This window comes from Pleurodeles waltl, chromosome 4_1 (assembly GCF_031143425.1).
Source record: "Pleurodeles waltl isolate 20211129_DDA chromosome 4_1, aPleWal1.hap1.20221129, whole genome shotgun sequence".
In the NCBI taxonomy this organism is placed as follows: Eukaryota; Metazoa; Chordata; class Amphibia; order Caudata; family Salamandridae; genus Pleurodeles; species Pleurodeles waltl.
The window spans coordinates 881,744,651-881,768,458 of NC_090442.1; the positions used below are offsets into that span (position 1 = coordinate 881,744,651).

A 23,808-nucleotide genomic window follows, 5' to 3' on the forward strand; every position below is an offset into this window, starting at 1 on the left:
AATATAAGGAAGAGGCCAGGCGCAGGAAGCAGCAGAAGAACTCGGTAGTGACCGGACTCGAACCACAGTTGCTCAGCTGGAGGACGAGGAGCGATGCCTCTGTGCTATAGCAGTGAGGGAGAGTGACTGGCAGGACCAGGTATGTGGTCTAGGGATACTCACTGGAGTCATGCAGCAGCTTCCATTAAGTAGCCCTTGGAGGGCAGAAGGCAGTGGCTGTGCTGGGATGCGGGGGCTGGAGCAAACCAGTCGGCAGTGGTGAAAGGAGCGTGGTGAGGGGGTGGGGAGCGGGGCAGCAGAGGGAGAGCGACAAGAGAGGAAAAGCAAGGGAAGGCATGTGAAAATAAAAGAACAAGGATAAAAAAAGAGAAGTCACAAGCAAGAGAGAAACAAAGATAAGAAAAAAAATAATAAAGCATGAGAAAAAAAAAGGACAAAGATAAGCCGAGGCAAGGCGCAGGATGCAGGAAGCTATAGATAACACTCAAATGATATTACAAACAGGTTCTGGCTCACTATATACCATTTCATGCAAAGAAACATGGAAGTCATAGGTGCCAGACATGCAGTCAAGAACTAGTGACATCAGATTCAAAGGAAGGAATGGTGGAAACAGAGACTTGATGTGTTTTTGAAAAGAAAAAATTTAGTTCAAGAACAGATTTTATATTTCTGAAGTGTACGTAGCAGAAGCAGAGAAAAGCACACCAACAGCTCAAATTGAATATAATATTAAAACATTGATATGGCGAACAAGTGTTAGCTGTGGAAAACGAAGTTGATGAATTGCTAAAGAAACTCAACTATTTGAAAACAAAATTCGAAAATTAAAAGGATACAAGCACAAAAACAAAACGAGGCCTGGTTGTGTACCAGTACACAATTGTCTGAGGCCAGCCCCATCTGTAAGTCAAGAAGTAAAAGTCATACTAAAGAAATTTGAAGAAGAAGAAATAATTAAGCAAGTAGAATTGGCTGAGTGGCTTTCACCAGTAGTTAAAACTAGGAGAAGAGATGGAAGGTTTCTGTATCTATTTGTACAGAGTAAACACGAATATTGTTTTCGATAGTTACCTACTACTAGAGATCAATAAGCAGTTACTCACCCTTTAAGGAACACCATGTGTAGCAAACTGTACTTGAAATCAGCCTATCACAAAACTCTTCTCCACCAGATTAAAAAAGCATTACATAATTCGTACCATCATAATGTACATTTCAGTTTAAGATACTTCATTTTGGTTTAGCAGCTGCTGCACTCACATTCCAAACATATATACACAATTTGTTAAAAAACAAAAACTGTCCACATCATTTCTAGGTTTATAAACTGTTTTCTGAAAAAAACACAATAGAACACAATGAGGCACAGGAAATGTTTTTAACATACTGGGAAAGGCTCGATTCACTTCTAAAAAAGGAAAATGGCAAACTGGAATGTATTAAGTGAAGTATTTGGGACACATGCTTTCTAGGCAAGGGGTAAAACCAAAAAACTTACTAAAAGCAATGCACAAGAAAATAAAGAGCAACTAAGGTCCTATCTATCTAGTTAACAAAATACTATGCTAAATTTGTATTTTCACTACAGCAGGAAAGCAGAGGCATTACATAAGCACCCTAGGAAACAGCAACCCTTTGAATGGGGGGAGACCAAAAGGAAGCTTTTCAAGATGTGAAGTAACAGGCACTATGCTAAAAAAATAACAGAGACCTCCTTACCACCCACAGAGCAAAGTAATGGGATGGTCGTAAGAATGAATCACATTGTAAGAGCGGCCATACACGTGGCAGTGTCCTATATCATTAATGCCCTGTTAAGAGTCAAGAAGCATCATGAGTTGAACTTCAGGACAGGAGAAAATGGAACGTGTTGAGGGTAGCCTTGTTTAAAAGACAAGTTCAGGATGCAGGAGAAGATGTTATGAAGGAAGGACAAATGCTGCTGTATTCTGAGGATGTTTATATTTAAATGGAACAGACCGTAGACAGAGGAGTTAAGAGGAAACCACACATGGTACAGAGATGGTAGAGCAGAATGAGGAAGAAATGAGCAGATCTCACAGCAACTCAGACTGAAATGTGGTCCTCCAGTGAAGAGGAAGGACTATCTTTGGCACTGACTTTGTTGGATTTGGCATTCATTTTGTTATATATTGAAAAGGGGGTAGTAATATATTCTATTTCCATGGTGGCAAGAACCAATCTCTGTTAGCATTCAGATCTAGGAATGCTTTCGCAGAAAGGCATGCATCAAAAGCAGTGTGAAGTTGGCCTTTGTGATGAAGGTAGTATAGATCTTGTCCTTCCATCAATTTAATCATTTAATGTATCTTGGTATCTGTTTTTGAGTTGTCATTATAACTTTGGTTTATTTCTCTCACCTCCATGCCTCTGTGCTGCTTCAAAGCACCACCTGAAGAGTGGGTACTGATGCACAAACAAGATCTTTATACAGCGAAATTGCTTTAAATGGTAATACACTTACTGCAAAGAGGTTTCTTTGATGTATTCATCATACAAGTGTAGTATCTGATGACAAGTACTTTTATTTAGTACAAAAGATGTGTCAAACACAATGCTTAAGGGACATAAGCATTCCTATATAATGTTCGAAACTTAAGTAATTTTGAACAATTTTGCAAGATTTCTGATTTACAGATTTAGCTTTAGCTTTAGCATACAAGAAAATGAATATATTTTAAGTATCACATTTCACTCCAACAAAAACATATAATTCCCATCTGAAGGTACAGCTAAATTGCATAAAATATTGAATGTATACATGTAGCAAACTCCGGTGGTAAAAGCACTAACACATGAATCACAATATAGTATTTGGTTGTCCAGGAAAACATCGATGTCACTGTGCCATCCGGCCCACCACAGATTTCCATGCTGTATCCTTTTCAAAATCCTTTATAGTGCTGTGGGATACCTAAGGACAAATATTTTTCAGAATGTGGTTCATTAACTCTTAAAGTGGAAAAGTAAAAAATATCAGAGGGTCAATAAAACATGTTATTATCAACAACCATACCAACAAAAATACATTTGCCCATTTGATTATTTTTCAAGTCAAAATACCAGATCCAGCAATGTTACCATAGTGTTGAAAAACTCCAGAAGACATTGTGTGCTGCCACATAGACCCCTTAGGACAGTTACTGAACATGGAAAAACAAATACCCCTATACTCACAAGGCCAATTAAGTTAGATTATATCTCACTTCATGGGTTTAACTTTGTTTATAATAATGTCTGCACAAGAACTAATGGTATGAGCCATACATACATGCAGATACAGGGGGAATAATATGCAGTTTATTACAGTTGTTGAAAGAAGAGAGGAAGAGCATGACCCATACAAGGCTCTGCCTCTCATGAGCCGTAGCTCCTCCGCACTCTCAATGGCAATGTGTCATGTGCAATTGGTTCAAGAGAAGGAAGCAAACTAAATTGTTGAAGATATCACTCCATACCTCCAATTCAAAGCAAAAGGATCTAAGCCATTTTATGTTGATGGTAGGTGGAAGGGGTCAGACGACAGACTGTGCTTGAAAGATATTCCACTTGTGTACAATTCATCTGGTCTGTGTTCAGCCTGTGTACTGCACAAGACCAAATGTGATTACTGTGTATTGCATACACACTCGCACAGTGGATTGGTATTTATTATGGGTGATGGGGTTAAATGTACTGCAGAGCATACCCTGGAATCTCTGCCTTTTGCCTTTCACTCGCTGTGCATGAGTTAGGAATCGGGGAATGTTGTAAGGTCAAGGAAAGTTTTTTTCCTTAAGCTGTGCCTAAGGAAATCAAGTAAGTAAAGGCAAGTATATTATCCACTGAGTGCAGCTTAGGGAGCCTAAACTTTGATTTATTCTGGTGCCTACTTGGTATTCAGTCTCGATAGCTGTCATAGATATTGTCCAAAGATACTTTCCCACCACATCATCCACTAGGAAAAATGACTGTAGGGGAAAAGCATCAGAATGTAGATCAACAATGTAGGACACATTGGGGGTCATTCTGACCCTGGCGGTCCCGCGGAAGCACCGCCAACAGGCTGGCGGTGCTTCCGGGGGCATTCTGACCGCTGCGGTAAAGCCGCGGTCAGAAAAGGGAAGCCGGCGGTTTCCCGCCGGCTTCCCGCTGCCCCAGGGAATCCTCCACGACGGCGCTGAAAGCAGCGCCGCCATGGGGATTCCGACCCCCTTCCCGCCAGCCTGGTTCTGGCGGTTTTCACCGCCAGAACCTGGCTGGCGGGAACGGGTGTCGTGGGGCCCCTGGGGGCCCCTGCAGTGCCCATGCCACTGGCATGGGCAGTGCAGGGGCCCCCTAACAGGGCCCCACATAGATTTTCAGTGTCTGCGTGGCAGACACTGAAAATCGCGACGGGTGCAACTGCACCCGTCGCACCCCTTCCACTCCGCCGGCTCCATTCGGAGCCAGCATCCTCGTGGAAGGGGGTTTCCCGCTGGGCGGGCGGGCGGCCTTCTGGCGGTCGCCCGCCAGCCCAGCGGGAAACTCAGAATGACCGCCGCGGTCTTTTGACCGCGGTACGGTCTTCTGGCGGTTCCCGCCAGGCCGGCGGCATCCGCCGCCGGCGGGGGTCAGAATGACCCCCATTATCTTTCTTCAAACAATAGTGGTTTCAGAAAAAAATCTTAGTTGGTGGTACCGGAGTATAAGATCCATCAAGATGAAGCTTTTCAAAGTCCTTTGTATTGACAGCAGTGGTGCCATTGAAAATGGAACCGGCAAGCCAATATGTGCAGACATCAGTTATGTCATAGATGATTTAATTGGTGATGTTGTGTATGACAATGATGTTATCAATGCCATCATTTGAGATGTCATCAGTGATGTCATTGATAATGTCATTTGTGAGGCCATGACACACATCTCTGTTATTGTTTACACCATGTACAATAAGTGTTGAATTTAGGTTTTACATCGCACTCACAACATTGATTTGAGTGTGTTTTTGAGTGAATTTCTGATGTTTCTATAAGCAAACATGGCTGCCAGATTTTGAAAGCAGTTGCTCTTCTCTGCAGAGGCTTATCATTTATCATTCTTAACGGTATGTCAAATATTGAGAAAAGCAGGACTGTCTGTCAGTGGTATCCATATGAGGCTTCACTCAGTAAGAGAAACAAGGGGGAACATAGTATGCATGAGGTACTTGATAAGTTGTGGAAGGGCGGATTTGATCATGTCTATTTCTGTCAACACAACTGATGTGCTGCTCAATGCAAAGATAATACCTGACTTGAACACTCAATTTTTTTTATTATATCTTAGATGCAGGCAGTTTTAGCTGACTGTTAGCCTGATCAATTGTTTCCAGTACACTACATACGCTTATATTGGGCTTTGGGTCAGTTCCTTTCTCGTGACTAGATGGCTCTATAGTCTTTTTTACTTCACTACTGTTGATTTGATGTCTTTCTTCACTGTTCTTGTGCTTGTCCTGCCCATGAGCATTCTGATCTCACAGTGTTATGACTGGAAGGGGTATCTTTCCAATGCTGATGACAAACCTTGCTTTGTTTATCCCTGCTTCCCTTCCTCTGTATTCCCCTCTCCTCTTGTTACACCTTCACCCAGCATTCTTTTGACCCCCCGTTTAAATCTCGTTTTTAACACTTTTTGCTGCCAGCCATTTAGTTGACGGGCAGCCAACTTTGAATAATTTTTTGAGCATGTGTGTGCATGCTTGTGCAGCAGGCACCTTCAAATGGTTTTGTTTTATTTGAAAAAATCCAATTTAAAGATGGCTGCCACAGATGCATCCACATCAGGGCAACCATATTTGGATGCATTTACTGACATTACAAATGCTTTCACAGATGGCCACTGTGCATGCATGCACATTTGGATGCATTTACTGACATTACAAATGCTTTTACAGATGGCCACTGTGCATGCATGCACATTTGTGGCTACCATCTTTTAATGTACTTAGTAATGTTTTAAAGCCTGTTTCAGGATGTCTGCCACAATAGCATGCACATTTGCAGTGGATATCTAAGCAATTAGCAGCATTGCAAAATCAACTGGTTTCACTGCTCAGACCTATTGACTTTGCCAATGAATTTAAGTGTTGACATTTATTGGATACCTTGAACATGAGGCTGTTGAATGCTTCTTTGAATAAAATCTCAAACTATGTTGAATGTTTCCAATGTTTGCTGCCTTTCATCAATGGCTGCTCTATTCTTTCCATCCTTTTTACTCCCAACATTTCTTTCTCAGGCAAAAGGTAATACAAAGTAAAAATGGTATGAAGGATTGAGAATGATAAAAGGCGTGCAGAGTAATCTTATTGTCTTGAATATTGATTTCAGCTCTAAGCAAGCCAACAGTTTGAGAACACAATCTTTTTAGAGGTAAAGACTGGAAATGGAATCTACAACAATGAGTCTGTAGCTCGCCTGGACAATCTTGTACTTGTGAAAAGAGACATAGTTACCAACAAGACAACAACATTATGCACAATCCTTGAATAAAAAAAATGGTTGATTTACCTTTCACTCACAACTACTGTTCGATGATCTGATTTATTTATGTGTGACATGTCCCATGAACAGTTGAGCATTTGCATTTGTGTTTTGTAGTTTACACAGTGGATAACAGTTGCAGTGATAAGGCAGGCCTGCGTTAATAGCATCAGCATTAGAAGAAAAAGCAAGGCATCATAAGACTCCTAAAAACAAAAAGGGAATGGCAACTTAAGTCATCAGACACTTCGAATATTACCTTCAGGTTTACTATTTAATAAGAAGCAAACATTAGTGTGGATGTGCTCGCCAATTTTCAACTTCTACTTGGAGATCTTTAAAATATTAATGGATAGAACTGGAATTCCTTTGTCATGATGCCAAAGATGGTCTTGCTAAGTGACGCAAGTAAAGGCACCTGTGAGCTCCAGGAAATTATTGAATCTTTTATTACTGCTGGTGAAAGAGTTTCAAAGGCATGGCACTAGGAACTACCGCCTACAAAAGATAAAGGTTGAAACCATAGTGTTCTATGGTGATATGGAGGAGGATTATCTCAAAACTGCATCATAGTCCTCTAGGCCTAAGGATATATGGAGTGCACATGCTTGGTATATGCTGGCTCTCGGAAGACTAGGTGACAATAGACTATCAAATGGATCTTCAAAATATAGGATGCATCAATATGCTAGAGTTACAAGTATCACGTGGATCACACTCTAGTCGGTGGCTGTTTTAGTTCAAAGCTAACACTCCAGGACTATGTAGGGAATCTTTGTTTATATGCCTCTGAGGATTTATTGTTTGATTGTGTTTGTACACCTGTATGTATAATCTTGCGTGGAAATGAAGAGTGGAACAGTATTGCTGTGCCCATGTGTGGTGTGCTTGGGTTGTGTACTGGAAGAGTCTTGTCATGTGGACGGTGTAATGCTGACATATCAGTAAAATAAAAAAGTATATAAAAGAACAATATAAATGAGCAGCAAAGGAATAATATAGAATAATACTTTGCATGACCATTCACATACTGTGTAATACATTTCATGTGGGTATGTATGCATGTATGTATGTATGTAGTATTTGCCTAGCGATGTGTGGTGCACAGTGACTGAGGCCCCATCATTTTATTTTATATTAAAATCTCTTCTTTTAATACACCTGTTAAGATGTTAATAGGTGTTGTCACATCCTCTGTTACTTTGTATGATAACAGTTCTAAATAATTGTACTACTGAGTTGTTTTATTGTATTGCTGTAGCATTTTGTGGATTGTATTTACTTGTATGCTAATGAAATACTTCATAAGTACTATTGTTTTTGATAGATATATACCCCAGGCTTTTTCTCCAACTCCATCATAGCAAAGGTCCTCGTCAGAAGGTAACTCCTAATTCAGGTGATATTACATTAATACTGTTTTTAGTTTACCCTCTTTTAAATGCTGTGGTAAAGGCCAGATGTACAAAGCATTTTTACGGTTGCAAACGGCCCGTCGGAAAACGGGCTGCATTTAAACAAAAAGATTGCTTAATTTAAAAAACAAATCACAGACCCTGGTAGTCTGCTGAGCCCAGCAGGCCAGCATCCCTGTGATAGCTGTGATTTTTAATGGGTCATAAATTGCGGCCTACCTCATTAATAAGCATAAGGTAGGTCTATTCATGACCCACTAGGAATCGCTAATGAAAATCAAAGGAGTATCATACATTAGGAATACTGATTTCCTAATTGCAATTCAGAAGTAATCGCAATTAGGAAATCGGTATTCCTAATGTTAGTACATCTGGCCCAAAGTCGCTTGTCAATTTTATCAAAACTATTCCTGTGTTAAAATACACTTAAAACTTTCTCCAGACCCAATAGCAATGAGTTTTGGAGATAATTCTATTAAAAATGAATTTATTGTAATGAAAGTGAAGTTTACTATCTGGCCCGTTTTGGTAACCCTTCTTTAACTTCTTACAGCTCAAAGAGTAAAGGTATGTTCCTATCTCCCACTTCACATGAGTCTAAGCTTTTGGCGGCCCAGTGTGTATTTTAATGATTCGAAATTAGAAAAAGTCTTTAAAAAAAATCATGACTGCAATCAAATTATGGTATTAACAGTTTTTGCAAACTCCTTTTCACAAGTGTTCTATCACTAAGCAGAAAAGTACCTTTGATTAACTTTCATGAGTCTAAATGAGGCACATTTTATGAAAGTATTTTGCACAGTGGGGCTCTCATTACATGTTCAGGATTGGATTCCAATCTGGTTTCCAAAGACTGCAGAGCAGAATCACAAGATGCATGATAATTATCACACCCTCGCAGTTTTGTTCACGAGAGATGAATAAAGGTCAAATATGTGAAAAATATATCAGAGGAAATAGCCCATACAAAGGCAAAACCTGCAGAGTGTGTTGTATTAAATACTGATTCTAAATGTTGTGCCTCATTTTCAAGTCGACAATTTAGGAGTAATTTACAGACCCAGTAAATACATCTCCCTGTTGTAAAGGTACCCCACCCTATTCTGCCCAAGATGTTATGAGAAGAGCCAACAACAAAAATATTTGTATCTAAAGTTTTATCCATTATCTCCTGAATCAAAGGTGAATTTCACCATATTATACTTTATCATGATAGGTCTGATTGAGGCCAGAGGGACATTTAGATTTCAGAGGACCTTGCAGCTGGCTCTTTGAATTAAAAGTTATCTGCTAGTTACTTAGTTCCCAAAGGTAGTTTGCACTTCCATTGTGAGAGACCTTTTGTTAGGTGTGCCAGGGCATGGCGGACTTGTCAGTATTTAAGTTGATGTATTTTATTTTTTTCCCAGCACATCAGGGCCAGTTCTGGACTTTTTCTGTCCAAGACAAGTCGTGTATGAAAAGGTAGCCTGATTACAAGTTTGGCGATCGCACAGGCAGCCCACAGGGGGCGGTCAGGAGAACAGCGCCAACCCGGTGGCTTCCCAACCGCCGCCTTACAAGATTACCATGGGGCTGTCGGTATGTCGGTGTGGCAGTCAAGGCAACTGCATGCCTTGGCTCTAGGAGAGAGCCTGAAGCTAATCCAAATACACTATGGGCCTCCAATAAGTTGGGTGCAATGTTTCCATGCTCCATGTCGTGCATGGCAAACAATGCATACACTGACTTTGCAGGCAAACGAGGGGAACAACTTGGGCGCCGGTCACAATCTACATGGGCGTATTCGCCATTGGGCCTTTTTTGTGACCCTTTACCTGCCTTTCTTTCGACCTTTTCACGGCGGTGTCCCCCATGGTGGAGAGGCAGGCCATAGTACACATAGCGGTGCCATTGCCGGCTTTGCCACCATTGACCGCTGCGGTCATAACAGCCGCCGGCAAGGCAGCTCAAATGTCGGCGGTCTTGTGGCTATCTGAAAACACTGATCGTAATCGGGTGGTCGGACCACTGAGGAGACGGCGGTTGGACTGCCACCACCATGGTGAACCCCAGATCACCAAACTCATAATCAGGCCCTAGGTCTTAGCAGAAGTGAAAACACACAGTTCTGCGCAATGCAAAGCACAAATATAGCAATTTATTACTAACCTCGGGCAACAACACAGTGATCACTTTTACCATGTAAATGGATACACATTCCAAAAGCAAAAATTAGTTATTAGTCTAATGTATGGACCCTTCAGAATGTTTCGCTGCTTCTACCAATGTAAAAAAAACAATGTTTTGCCACCAATCATCTCCCATAGTTTCACTGAGAATAAAATACTGGCAGGAGGCTGCAGATAAACAGGCAGTGACAAAGGCAATTTATCAGAATTTCATGTGAGAGGGCATACAAATACAGGCATGCACAAATGATCAATTAATTGTGGTATTGGTAACTGTGCAGAGGTCATTTTGTTTTAGTTTTCAATTCATTGTTCGTAGATGATTGAGGCCTATCTTTGAGCAGTAAATTTCAAAATAAAAAAAAGTGTACCAAAGTGTATTTTTTGTAAGATAAGAGGAGCCATCAGCAAATTGCAGCTGCCAGGCCCTCCTCAAAGAAAAGAAAAGAAAAACTAATGTGTCAGGGTTACAACAAAGGAGCGGGCAGAGGTGTAACAGCCAATGAGCAGCAGAAACAGTGATACAGGGAGCAATGGGAAATTTTTCTGTGGGTGTTTATTCAAATTTTATAAAACTCAGTAGGATGTGTGGCTAAAACTGCACATGAATGCAGGAACAAACAAAACTGCTGCACTGCGATGGAGTGCTGAAAACAAAATAAAAACATAGTTCATTACACTGGCACCTAATAAGGACTGCACATTTCTTGTAAATGTGTCCTTCTGACTCATGGGAAAAACTAGACCACTAGAAACATCAAAACATTTGAAAAATCTTATCTCCACTTCTGTACATATGCTTTCTGTCTTTTTGGCTATTTGTTCGTTATAAGTTACTCTATATTTATGAATTGGAGTGGGATTCTATTATGTTGTGTTGTCTACTTTTGTAACTGTTTTTGTACTGATAAATGTTTCACACATTGTCTCCTAAGATAAGTCTGTCAGCTCTGTGCTACAGCCACCAATGGTTGAACTCATGTTTAAATTCTTGAGACCTAACTGGACCTAATAAAGAATACTGTCATTCTTACTTGAAGAGGACTACTATCCACTTAAACTAATGATTCACTTTCTCACACTTGGCATCCATAAATCCTAAAACAAAGTCAAGATTCGTTCAAGTTTGTGCATCCTGGAGAACTCTGGGTAGAAATGTTTCTCTGAATTCTCATAAGCATTTCTAAAAAGTTTGGTAAATAATTGTGAGAGCAGCAATGAAAATTAAACAATTGCTGATGTTATTTAACTGTATGTTATTTACAGTAAGCACTCAACTGATAAGATTTCAAAACCACTCCCATTTTGTAGACAAAATCTTACGTACGAAAACTAAAATAGTTAATAAAGACACTGTGCACTCAATTGATTGTATTGTGCCCAAAGGAATTCCTGTATTTATATTAACTACACGTAAATTTAGATTAACTGTATGTAAATGCAACCCTAGTGGATAAACCTAAGGTACTAAAAGTGGGTCAGATTTCCTCCCCTGAAGAATTCTATACTTGATCCCTTTTCTTATACAACTACAAACATATCATTAATATTCACTTTTCAGGAAAGATTATTGCAACAACATATTAGTAACAAAATACATTTGTGAACCATATTAATAGTTTAAATATAGGAACCCATATGGCACATCAAATTAATTGAGTTTAATATGAAAGTTGAAGTATGTAAGAGTACAGTTTCAGTTTAAGCTATGACATTAAGCTATGACATATCAACACACCACTACTTCCGTCAGTACTTTCTGTCTCAAAATCACAGTCAGCCTGAACTTGTGATTTTGACCCTGACTATTGCCACTGGTTAACTGCAAGTGGCCCTTTGTGATTTTTGGAGCTATTTTCACTAAAAACTTTAAAAATCATTATTCCAGTTCTACTGCTAGGATTGTTTATAGTTGTTATGGTGTCATTTCATGTAATAAACCCAACTATTGTTCTTTAGTTTGAGATAGTCCATGTGTGGTGTTTTCACAGTATTACTGTTTGTGCACTGCATACATACTTTACACTATTGCCTCTAAGTTAAGCTCTAAGCTCTGCTGTTGTGACAAGCTACCAGATGGTTAAGCAAAGGTTCATTTAGCGACTTTTGTGATTCACCCTGACAAGGATTGTAGTTGTTGCCTGAGTGAGGCTTCCATCCACCTTAACCCATAACCCAATTTCTTACATTTGCTTTTGTACACTGTACTGTACCTCAAATATCATGAAGCACAACTACTCAACAAGTAATTTAATTTTGGTCAGTTATATTTGTTTCTTTGTATTCATGCCAGCCCTGCTCTTACTCACTCACATGTTGCAGGCTAGAACTGCTGAAGTTATATATGTATTGGTCCTCAGGAAATGTTATGTTGTGTGCATTTATTAGCACACTATAACCAGTGAGGGTATCTTGGGACTGAGCAGGTGTGTGTGCCTAGCTCTGCTAGCCCTTGTTGGTTAATTGAAAAACCATATCTTCAATTTCTGCTGGAATTCAATAACAAAGGAGGAAGCTCTGACATAGAGTGGGATATAGGCGTGATGTAAGAGAACACTCGTCCCCTTGATCAGGTTCTGTGTATGAGTGGGACGTGTGGGAATAGGGGTCCTGAGGAGTGGAGGTACCTGATTTGTTTGTTAAGGAAATGGCACATTTCAGGCATCTGATCAGTCAGACGGGTCCTGCACCCACAATTATTCAGTCTCATATATCAGTTCAAAGCAGTCTATGGTGCTGTCTGCTTTGCAATTGAACACCCCCCTACCTCGGGTTCCCAGGTTCCACAGCTGATGCAACTCACCTTCAATTAGCTTCAGTGTCGATTAGCACACTTTTTACATTAGGATTTTGAACATTTTTGCCCTGGTCTTCTGGAGCTCTTACTTTACACCGCCATTTCATGGTGCAGCATTTTGGCACACCTATTGGTAACAATTAATTGTATTAATTCAGTGGGGCTTTCACCCACAGGGTGGCACAGAGATGTTTACCCTTTGGTATGTATATGATATCACATGGAGGTTAGACAGCTATTTACTGGCATGCACAGAATTTTAGGATTATGTTGAAGCCCTTATGTATTGCTTGTAAGGCTGTCTGTGTGGGAGGACCTTTTCAGCTTGCATTCATGCTTTCTGTCTCTGGGGACCTTGGAACAATGTAAAGTCCCAAATGTAAATAATCCAAGACAAGCGTAAAACCCCTAAATTACTTTGGCATGAAGCCCAAACATGCCATTCGAATGGGATGGTTAGTTAGTGTGTCCCGTGCAAATAAATGTAATAACAAAGAATTGATTTTATTCACCTGTCAAGTCTTGATGTATGCTATCTCTGTTGTTCAGTTATTGATGTTATTAATCTTCACTGTAACTCTTGAATGTCTAATGATAAATGCTTTGGTAAGAATGAGATTTATTCGCCGCTTTGGTCAGCCTGTGTTGTTTGTATATGCTTATCATTTAGATTTGAGATTCATTTATGTTATATTAGCATTGTTAATCTAGGAAAATAACCTTTCTAACTTTACTAAAAGGTGTGGTCATTCATTGCCACATGGGTCATGGTGTGTAAAGATTACTGTCTCAAGATTTCTGATGTTTGATTTGTTAAACATGATTGTTATTGGGTAGTACAAGAGTATAATTTGTGTCCATGGTGAAATCACTCTAAGCGTAGTCAAAAGGTTCATCAAACCTCTAGCTCGTCCCCTTATAAATAAATTACCAAAGACCAAATAAGGCCAGATGCTCTTGCAGATTTTGATAGGAGAGACGGATGGTTACGTCTCTTTAAGAGGCCTCCAGGATTTTCCAGTAGATAATAAAGTAAATGGTTACGTCTCCTTAAGAGGTCTCCACGGTTTCCCAGTTGTAATGGTCCACAGTTTTTGGTAATAGACAGAAGGTCATGTCTCCTTAAGAGGCCCTCAAGGCCTCTCGGTTTAAGGTACAACACTTTTCTAGTAGCAGAAATTAAAGGTTATGCCTCCCTAGGAGCCTACCATGACTTTCCCAAAACATTGGACGGTGCCAAATTTTGTTTGAAGATGTTCTCAGCATTCCTATTGAGATTGTGAATGAAATAGGTTTTGTGCTTGCCCTGATTAAACAAATCACAGGTGTATTGTGATGTTTGTGAGATATAGGGAGTTTGCGTACTCCAAAAAAGTTGTTTAAGGATTTTGCGTACTCCAAAGAGTATGTGTAGGGAAGACATTGATCTTCACATGTGTGTGGTGCTTTGTGGTCAAACATTGCCCACGTGGTTGTTGGTATATGGGCCCTGCTTGGTCCAAGGCTCCGGAGTATTGTACAAGTGTATGAGACACTTGGTTTGGTGTTGCAATTTGTCTGTTTAATAGGTCAACCGGGAGTGGTTGACAGTTTCATAGAATGTGTGTTATAGGGAGTTTTAGTTTCGATGGAGGTTGGGTGAATCCTAAGTGCACCAGGAGAATCTGATGATCAGTTGAGGGTAAAATTTGGAGTCAAATTTTGCTTGCAAGTCAAGGAAACTGAGATAGAAGGAGTATCTTTTACAGCTAAAAGCTGCAGTTGAAAATTCAGTGAGGTTTCCGAGGCGATTGTTATACCTACCTGTAGTAAACAGACATGTTTGTCTATTGATTTTTATTTAGTGCTCACAATTTGTGCATTTAGTTTGACGTGGATCTGAGTTGAGGAAGACAAGCCAGGGGGCTTTGTCAGCCGCTGTATGTGTGAGTGTGACATCACTAGGTCCGCGCTGGGATAGGTTGGTTGGTGAGAAAAGCAGCGTACGGATTGGTGGAAAACCGTGAAGCATAATTGAGAAGGCAGATGAAAAGGATTTTGGGATTGAAAGTTACTTCCTGATTCGATCGAAGCATAGCTTAAATTCAGAAATGAAGTTTTCTAAAGCATTAAAGAGTGCCCTAAGGGGAGATGTGCTCATTCCAGTTAGAATAGGAGAAATTGCACTGCCAGAAGGTACACCTGCATATATTGTATTCAAAGAACAAGGTGCTGCGCCATGTCTTTGGTTAAAACAATGGTGCGAAAATGCAGAGAAGGAAGTGAGCTTAGCGTTTCCTGCCCATGGAACCTTTAATTTGAGAATCTAAGAGAATTTGATGAGAGTACTATACAATTCAAAACCTCCTCCGAGACCTGCACAATTAGAAGCATTAGGTATTTGGGAGTTAGTGGCCAGACTGAATGAGAACAGCTGCGAATACATTAGCTGCAGGGAGATGGGATAGTGAGCAGAAACTTTGGAGAACAGAGACGTTACAGGGAATTAAGATGTTTCCTGCAATTACATACAAGAGCGATGCCAGACAGGGTACCAAAAAAAAGGTTTGTATCCTTCTGAGGAGAGGGCGCAGAATCCAAAAGAATCTAGAAAGTCTTTGACCTATGATGAAGAATCAGATGATGATGAATTTATTTTGCAGTGATTAAGAAATTGCCCCCCACCATATACAGCACATGAAATAGGTACAAGTACTAGTGCAGATCCTACAGTTCCGATACCCATTGAAAATACACAAAGACAAGTACAAGTTAACCATATCGTCCCGAACACCTTCACAATTCAGACACTTATGCCGCAGATTGAGATACGCAGAATTTATCTAAGTGTCCCTATTGTAAATTCTGCACCAAGCACAATAGTGCCAACAGGACAAGCTCCCCTAATAAGACAGGTTTATGAGATACTGACATTGATTTAAATAGAGTCTACACCAAATTTAATGTCCCCAATGCAAGCCCAGACAATCCCAAGATACACCCCCACAGCAGTCTCACAGACAAATACGTCTGCATTGACAAGTCAGAATGCAGGAGTATTGTACTCTAGAGATCCAAACGTCCAACCAAGTAAGGAGGCTGTGTCACTACCCATTACCATTGGTCCCATTAAGCCATTGTTTGCGCTGGGAAATAATAAGAGTAATGAACAGAAGATTTTGAATACAAGTGTAGAAATGGAGAGATTGAATGTAAACACAGGAGTCATGATCCCGATGAAACAGACATTTGACATGACAGGTCCATTAACTGACTTTAGTTATTCCACGACTCCACCACATAATCCAAGGAGACCAGACATAGGTCCTGTAGGAAAGTAGCCTCTTTCTAGCTTGGTTACCCCTACTTTTGGCCTGTTTGTCAGTGTGTTTGACTGTGTCTCCTGGGATCCTACTAACCAGGGCCCCAGTAGTTATGCTCTCTCCCTTAAATTTAGTTGTTGGTTACTGTTATCACAGTATTTCACCCATAATTGGCATACTGGTGCCCTATTATAAATCCCTAGTAATGGTACCATAATTCTACACTTTTCTAGTAGCAGAAATTAAAGGTTATGCCTCCCTAGGAGCCTACCATGACTTTCCCAAAACATTGGACGGTGCCAAATTTTGTTTGAAGATGTTCTCAGCATTCCTATTGAGATTGTGAATGAAATAGGTTTTGTGCTTGCCCTGATTAAACAAATCACAGGTGTATTGTGATGTTTGTGAGATATAGGGAGTTTGCGTACTCCAAAAAAGTTGTTTAAGGATTTTGCGTACTCCAAAGAGTATGTGTAGGGAAGACATTGATCTTCACATGTGTGTGGTGCTTTGTGGTCAAACATTGCCCACGTGGTTGTTGGTATATGGGCCCTGCTTGGTCCAAGGCTCCAGAGTATTGTACAAGTGTATGAGACACTTGGTTTGGTGTTGCAATTTGTCTGTTTAATAGGTCAACCGGGAGTGGTTGACAGTTTCATAGAATGTGTGTTATAGGGAGTTTTAGTTTCGATGGAGGTTGGGTGAATCCTAAGTGCACCAGGAGAATCTGATGATCAGTTGAGGGTAAAATTTGGAGTCAAATTTTGCTTGCAAGTCAAGGAAACTGAGATAGAAGGAGTATCTTTTACAGCTAAAAGCTGCAGTTGAAAATTCAGTGAGGTTTCCGAGGCGATTGTTATACCTACCTGTAGTAAACAGACATGTTTGTCTATTGATTTTTATTTAGTGCTCACAATTTGTGCATTTAGTTTGACGTGGATCTGAGTTGAGGAAGACAAGCCAGTAGTTATGCTCTCTCCCTTAAATTTAGTTGTTGGTTACTGTTATCACAGTATTTCACCCATAATTGGCATACTGGTGCCCTATTATAAATCCCTAGTAATGGTACCGTGGTACCCAGGGCATTAGGGTTCCAGGGGCTCCCTATGGGCTGCAGCATATATTTTGCAACCCATGGGGAGCATAAGCAAAGGGTTCTGCAGGACTGCCATTGCAGTGTGTGTGAAAAGGTGCAAGCACCCTTTCACTGCCACTTCTCATTACACCAGGTCATTTATAAGTCACCCCTATGGCAGGCCTTTCAGCCCAGAGGGCAGGGTGCCAAGTACCTGTGTGTGAGGGCACCCCTTCACTAGTAGAGGTGCCCCCCACAAATTCCAGACCCATTTTCCAGGACTTTGTGAGTGCAGGAACACAATTTTATGTGTGTACTGGACATAGGTCACTAACTATGTCCAGCTACATAATGGTAACTCCGAACATAGGCTGTTTGGTATCAGATATGTTGGAAGCATAACCCCAACGCATTTGTAAGCATTGGTTGTATGATTCTATGCACTCTGGGGGATCCTTAGAGGATCCCCAGTATTGCAATTTCAGCCTTCTGAGGTTTTTCAGGCAGCCCCAGCTGCTGCCACCTCACAGACAGGTTTCTGCCCTCCTGTTGCTTGAAACGCTCGAATCCAGGAAGGCAGAACAAAGGATTTCCTTTGGGAGAGGGGTGTTACACCGCCCCCCTTTGGAAATAGGAGTTACAGACTTGGGCGGGATAGCCTCCCTAAGCCACTGAAAATGCTTTGCAGGACACATTTGGTGCCCTCCTTGCATAATCCAGTCCCTACTCTGGTGTGAAACTGGACAAAGGAAAGTCACGTGACCTATCCTCTGTCCATCACCAACTAGGGGTGGTGCTCAGAGCTCCTCCAGAGGGTCCCTGGGTTTTGCCATCTTGGATTCAAGGTTTGTGGAGAAGTGCGGCAGACCCTGAAGCAGAGCTCTGGCTCAAGACCAGGGTTCAAGTCCCGCTTCGGCAGGTCTTGGGCTCAATTCCCCTTGACCAGATAATTCTCGCCTCGGTGCCTAATCTAATTCATGGGTCCCACTCTGCAACTCTGGGCAATAGCTTGCTTAATCTCCACAACGGCCCCAATAGCGCTTGGATGCCTGGCTTCACCCTGGGGGTAATCAGGAGTGGGCGCCTCACAGGGAAAAGCCAGGAGGGGTTCCATAGCGGTATGAGTACAGCGCCTTGAGACCCTAACGGGTGAGTAGTGCGCTATACAAGTGCTAATTTACATTTTTTTTTTACATTTACAAGGTTGACAGGGAACTCTGGGAGCATCTGAGTGGTCAGAACCCCATCCTGATAGGTGGTCACCCAGCTAGGTGACTAATCCCCCTTTCAGGGCTATTTAGGGTCTCTTCTTTGGGTGGTTCCTCAGATTCTGATTGCAAGACTCCAGCATGAACTCTCTTCAACCTCCACTTCAACTTCTGACCGACGAAACTGCATTTGTACTCTTCAGGACCCTACAAGCTGCAACAAAGAAGCAAGACACCTTCTGCAACATTGTTTCTCTGGCTCCTTCCAGCAACTGCAACATTTTCCCAGTCGTGCATCTTCTGAGGACAGCCCATCTTCAGCCTGCATCCAAAAGAAGAAGGAATCTCCCTTGGGGTGAAGGAGTCACTCCCATGCTTCTGCATGCACCAACTGCGATGTTGGCCGGCTGCATGGATCTCCTATCCTGCTGAGCTACATGGACCCTGCATCACGGGTGGTAGACTGGAGTGGTCCCAACGGTCCTCTCTTCCAACTGTCCAACTTTGGTGGAGGTAAGCCCTTACCTCCCCACTTGAAACAGTACTCCCATGTATTGCATCCTTTGCAGCTGCCAAGGCTTGTTGGCATCCTTCCTCCATGATCTTCGTGCATCTTGAAGATCTATCCCCCAGCACTCCTTCCTGTGATGCACAGCTCCCTGAGTAGTTCCCCGGCGGCCTGGGATCCTTTCTCGTAGTGCTGCGTGGGCCTCTTCTGCAACTCCTGTGTCCCCATCCTATGGGACTCCTCTGTGCATTGCCTGGTCTTCTGTGGGCTCTCTGTGTTGCTGAGGGCCCCCTCTGACTTCCCCTCCTGTGTAGAGTCCACCTGGCCCTTCCTGGTCCCTGGCAGTGTCATTTTCCACTAACCGCAAGTTTTGCGTGTTCCAAGGCTTGTGGGTGAACTCCGACGACGCAAACCTGACTGAAATCCTCCTTCCGGCATGGGACATTAGCTGCACCCTCCAGGAATCCGACTTTGTCTTCTTGGGTGCAGTGCTGACTCTTCTTCTCACCGTTGGTTCACCTTTTGCACCTTTATCCTGGTGGGGAGGGGCTCCTGCTCTTCCTGGACACTTCTGTGCTTTTGGACCCTCGGGATTACGACCCGACCTACCGCCATGGTTTTTGTGCCAAACTTGCCACACATCTCCCTCTCCCCAGAGTCCTTCCCCGCTCTCCCCCTCCCTCTCCTGCCCCCCGCACATAAACACAACCACACGTGCACCCATATACAGAAATGCACACACGCATACCCACGACCACCCACGCATGCACCCATACATACCCACTCACAATCACTCATTCATGCACGCATTCAACACGACTCACACTCGTATGCACGCATAACAAAACATACACCCCCTCCCACATACACACAACAGCCTCCCTCCCCCCTCCAGTCAGAGAACCCGACTTACCTACTTTCAGGGGGTCCTCTGGCTGGAGACGGTCCGTGGCGCAGCTGTCAGAAGCAGCGTCCGCCAGCAAAACACCGCCAGGCCGTATCATTGCTCATGATACGGTCGGCGTTGTTTTGCTGGTGTGGTGGTGCTGCAGTCAACAGCACCACCTTATCGCCATCCACCGCCATGACCGTCGGCGGAATTACACCAGCATTCTGGTGGAATACCGTCCGCGGTCATGATACGCGTAGACGGCTGGTAGCCACGCGGTGGTATGTTGGCGCCCGTCACCATGGCAGTAGGTGGACAATACCGCCAATTTTGCAGTGAAGGCCTTAGTGTGATTTACTCCTGTTTTCCTGGTAGCTGGGTTGGGTTGTGGTACTTACATTTGGGCTTTCCTACTGCTCCCAGCTCCCCTCTACACACTATACTTACCTAGGTGGGGGACCGATTTTGTCATTCCATTTTCTCAGTATATGGTTTGTGCTCCCCTAGGCCCATTTCTTCCTATTGTGATTTTCACTAATTGCACTGTTTTCTAACTATTTTTATGCCTTTTTCTGCATACTAGTGTATATAATTTGTGTATTACTTACCTCCTAAGGGAATATAGTCTCTATGGAATTATTGGTATTTGTGTCACCAAATTAAAGTACCTTTATTTTTGTAACACTGTGTGTTTTCTTTCACGTGTATAAGTACTAAGGCCCTCATAACAACCCTGTGGGGAATTCCCGCTTACCACCCTGCTGACGGCTGTCAAGATACCGTGGCCACGGAGGAAATCCGCTACAGGTATTACGACTCACATCCCGTAATCCGCCACAATACAGACACCCACAAAAGTCTGCCACACCAAAGGTCAGAGATAAACTGGCGATAGCAAAACCTACACCTTCACGCCTACAGAACTACACCCACACTATCATGACCAACGAATCAACACAGTAGTCATTCAACCGCGGTAATCCATTAGCGGTACACACCGCCGCACTCAAAATACACACTCATTTACAAAACACAACCACATTGGACAATTCAAAATACACACACCTGATACACATACACACACCACACCCACACACTCACAACACTATAAAATACACACCCACATTACTCCAAAACCCTTACAATGATTTTTTTTGAAGAAGCACAGAGAGAGAGAATAGCAAACACAACACCAACATCCACAGGCACACAACACCATCACTCACACAACATCCACGCACCTCAAACAACACACACCAACACAACACATCACACAGCACAACAAACAGCACCTCACACATCACCCACACCACATTATGGCACCTCAAAGACACCCCAGGTTTTCTGAGGAGGAGCTAAGGGTCATGGTGGAGGAAATCATCCGGGTAGAGCCACAGCTTTTCAGATCACAGGTGCAGCAGACCTCCATTGCAAGGAAGATGGGGCAATGGCGGTGAATTGTCGAGAGGGTCAACGCAGTGGAACAGCACCCCAGAACACGGGATGACATCAGGAAGAGGTGGAACGACCTACGGGGGAGGGTGCATCCTGTGGTTGCAAGACACCAGGTAGCAGTACAGAGGACTGGCGGTGGACCCCCACCTCCTCCGCCACAACTAACAACATGGGAGGAGCAAGTCTCGGCAATAATGCATCCTGAGGGCCTCGCAGGAGTAACAGGAGGACTGGACTCTGGTAAGTAATATCTTTACTACTATATCCCCCCCACCCTACATACATGCTATCACAAACTCCTAGCCCAACCCTCACACCCATCACCCCAACACCCAACTGATACCCCACTATCACAATCCACACATCCCAAAACCAAGGCCTGCATGTCACATCAACGCATGGACACCCATCACCGGAGCATGTTCAGTACAGATACTCACCCAGGCCACAAAATCACTAATCACACAAGGGCAAAGACAATAAGCCATGCACAGGAGTAGAGGGTAACTCACCCATTGCACAAGATGGCACACACAGATACAATAACTATGCATTTACACCCCAACAGGACCCATACCCAAAGTCAACAGACAGGAGGTGCAAGACATATCCAGTCCCACCACTTAAGAGGCCCACAGTGACGACAGCAGCTCTGTCCGCCTGGATCAAGATGACCAGCCCGGCCCATCAGGGACCTCTGGACAGTCGGTTCCCCTGCCACAGTCACAAACCACCACTGAACCTCCCCCCTCAGGAAACACCAGCACAGCACCCACCCAGAGAGCTCATCCCTCTGTCCCCAGGACACGTCAATCAGCAGTGTGTCCACTACTACAGGGACCCCAGGACAGAGGCACAGGATAACAGGGAAACTGAGAGGACTTCTGTGTGACAAGTGGAGGACAGGCCCAGGGGGCTCTCCATGAGGCACTCTCCAACATCATGGGAGCATACCATCATTCCCAGGAGACCATGGGCACGGTACTGGCCAAATTTCAGGACACCCAGCGGCTGCAGGAGGAACAGTACCTGGGGATCAGGGAGGACTTGAAGTCCATTAACACCACCCTGGTCACCATTGAAGGGGTGCTGGCAGATGTGGCCAACACCATGAGGGGCACAGTGGCACACCAACGGGCCCCTGACATTAGCCTGAATGATGAACAGCCCTCCACCTCCACTGGCGCTAGTGGACAGGAGGCCCCACCACAGGAACAACAGGCCACAAGCACCCCACCCCCTGCAGAAGGAGAACCAGCCTGCAAACAGTCGCTGAGATTCAGGAACAAGACAGAGAACATTGCCAAGACCCCTGCCAGGAAATAAGACTCTCCTGATTGTCACCCTTCTGTCCCAATATGTCACCCTGACAACCTTGAACTGCCATTACTCCACTTCCTATACCCCCTTGGACAATGCACCTGTGATACCAATAGAGTGGACTCTACCATGGACAGTCCTCCACCATCACCCCAGCCCATTGCACAGCCCCCTCCACTTATTGGCACAGAAATAAACACGCTTGAATCACAAATCAATCTGGAGTCAGTCTTTACTTTCACAAATGTGTAATTGTAACCTCTCAGAAAAATAGCAATGTCAATGTTCATTTTCACATACCAATGTTCGACAGTTGTTGGGTGTAGGAAAGTACCATCCTGCCTGGCATGTTACCCCCATATTTCACTGTATATGTGTTGTTTTAGTCTATGTGTCAATGGGACCCTGCCAGGCAGGGCCCCAATGCTCATAAGTATGTGCCCTGTATGTGTTCCCTGTGTGATGCCTAACTGTCTCACTGAGGCTCTGTTAACCAGAACCTCAGTGGTTATGCTCTCTCTGCTTTCCAAATTGTCACTAACAGGCTAGTGACCAATTTCACCAATTCACATTGGCATACTGGTACACCCATATAATTCCCTAGTATATAGTACTGAGGTACCCAGGGTATTGGGGTTCCAGGAGATCCCTATGGGCTTCAGCATTTCTTTTGCCACCCATAGGGAGATCTGACAGTTCTTACACAGGCCTGCCAGTGCAGCCTGAGTGAAATAATGTCCACGTTATTTCACAGCCATTTACCACTGCACTTAAGTAACTTATAAGTCACCTATATGTCTAACCTTCACCTGGTGAAGGTTGGGTGCAAAGTTACTTAGTGTGAGGGCACCCTGGCACTAGCCAAGGTGCCCCCACATTGTTCATGGCAAATTCCCCAGACTTTGTGAGTGCGGGGACACCATTACATGCGTGCACTATACATAGGTCACTACCTATGTACAGCATCACAATGTTAACTCCGAACATGGCCATGTAACATGTCTAAGATCATGGAATTGTCACCCCAATGCCATCCTGGCATTGGGGGGACAATTCCATGATCCCCCGGGTCTCTAGCACAGAACCCAGGTACTGCCAAACTGCCTTTCCGTGGTTTTCACTGCAGCTGCTGCCAACCCCTCAGACAGGTTTATGCCCT

At 43.2% G+C, this 23,808-nt stretch overlaps 1 protein-coding gene across 4 annotated transcripts in view; it reads right to left on the reverse strand.

Moving 5' to 3' along the window:
- Positions 1-633: 633 nt before the first annotated feature.
- Positions 634-23,808, reverse strand: part of MLC1 (modulator of VRAC current 1) — a 206,867-nt gene continuing 183,692 nt past the window's right edge. Inside the window, exons 11-12 of one of the 4 annotated variants that reach the window (XM_069230093.1) lie at positions 6,537-6,715; positions 634-2,938 (exon numbers count right to left, since the gene is read on the reverse strand). In XM_069230093.1, coding sequence (XP_069086194.1) covers positions 2,920-2,938; positions 6,537-6,715 — 198 coding nt within the window. In that variant the 3' untranslated portion in view covers positions 634-2,919. The remainder of the gene's footprint in view (positions 2,939-6,536; positions 6,716-23,808) is intronic. The other 3 variants (XM_069230097.1, XM_069230095.1, XM_069230096.1) reach the window with 3 other exon arrangements.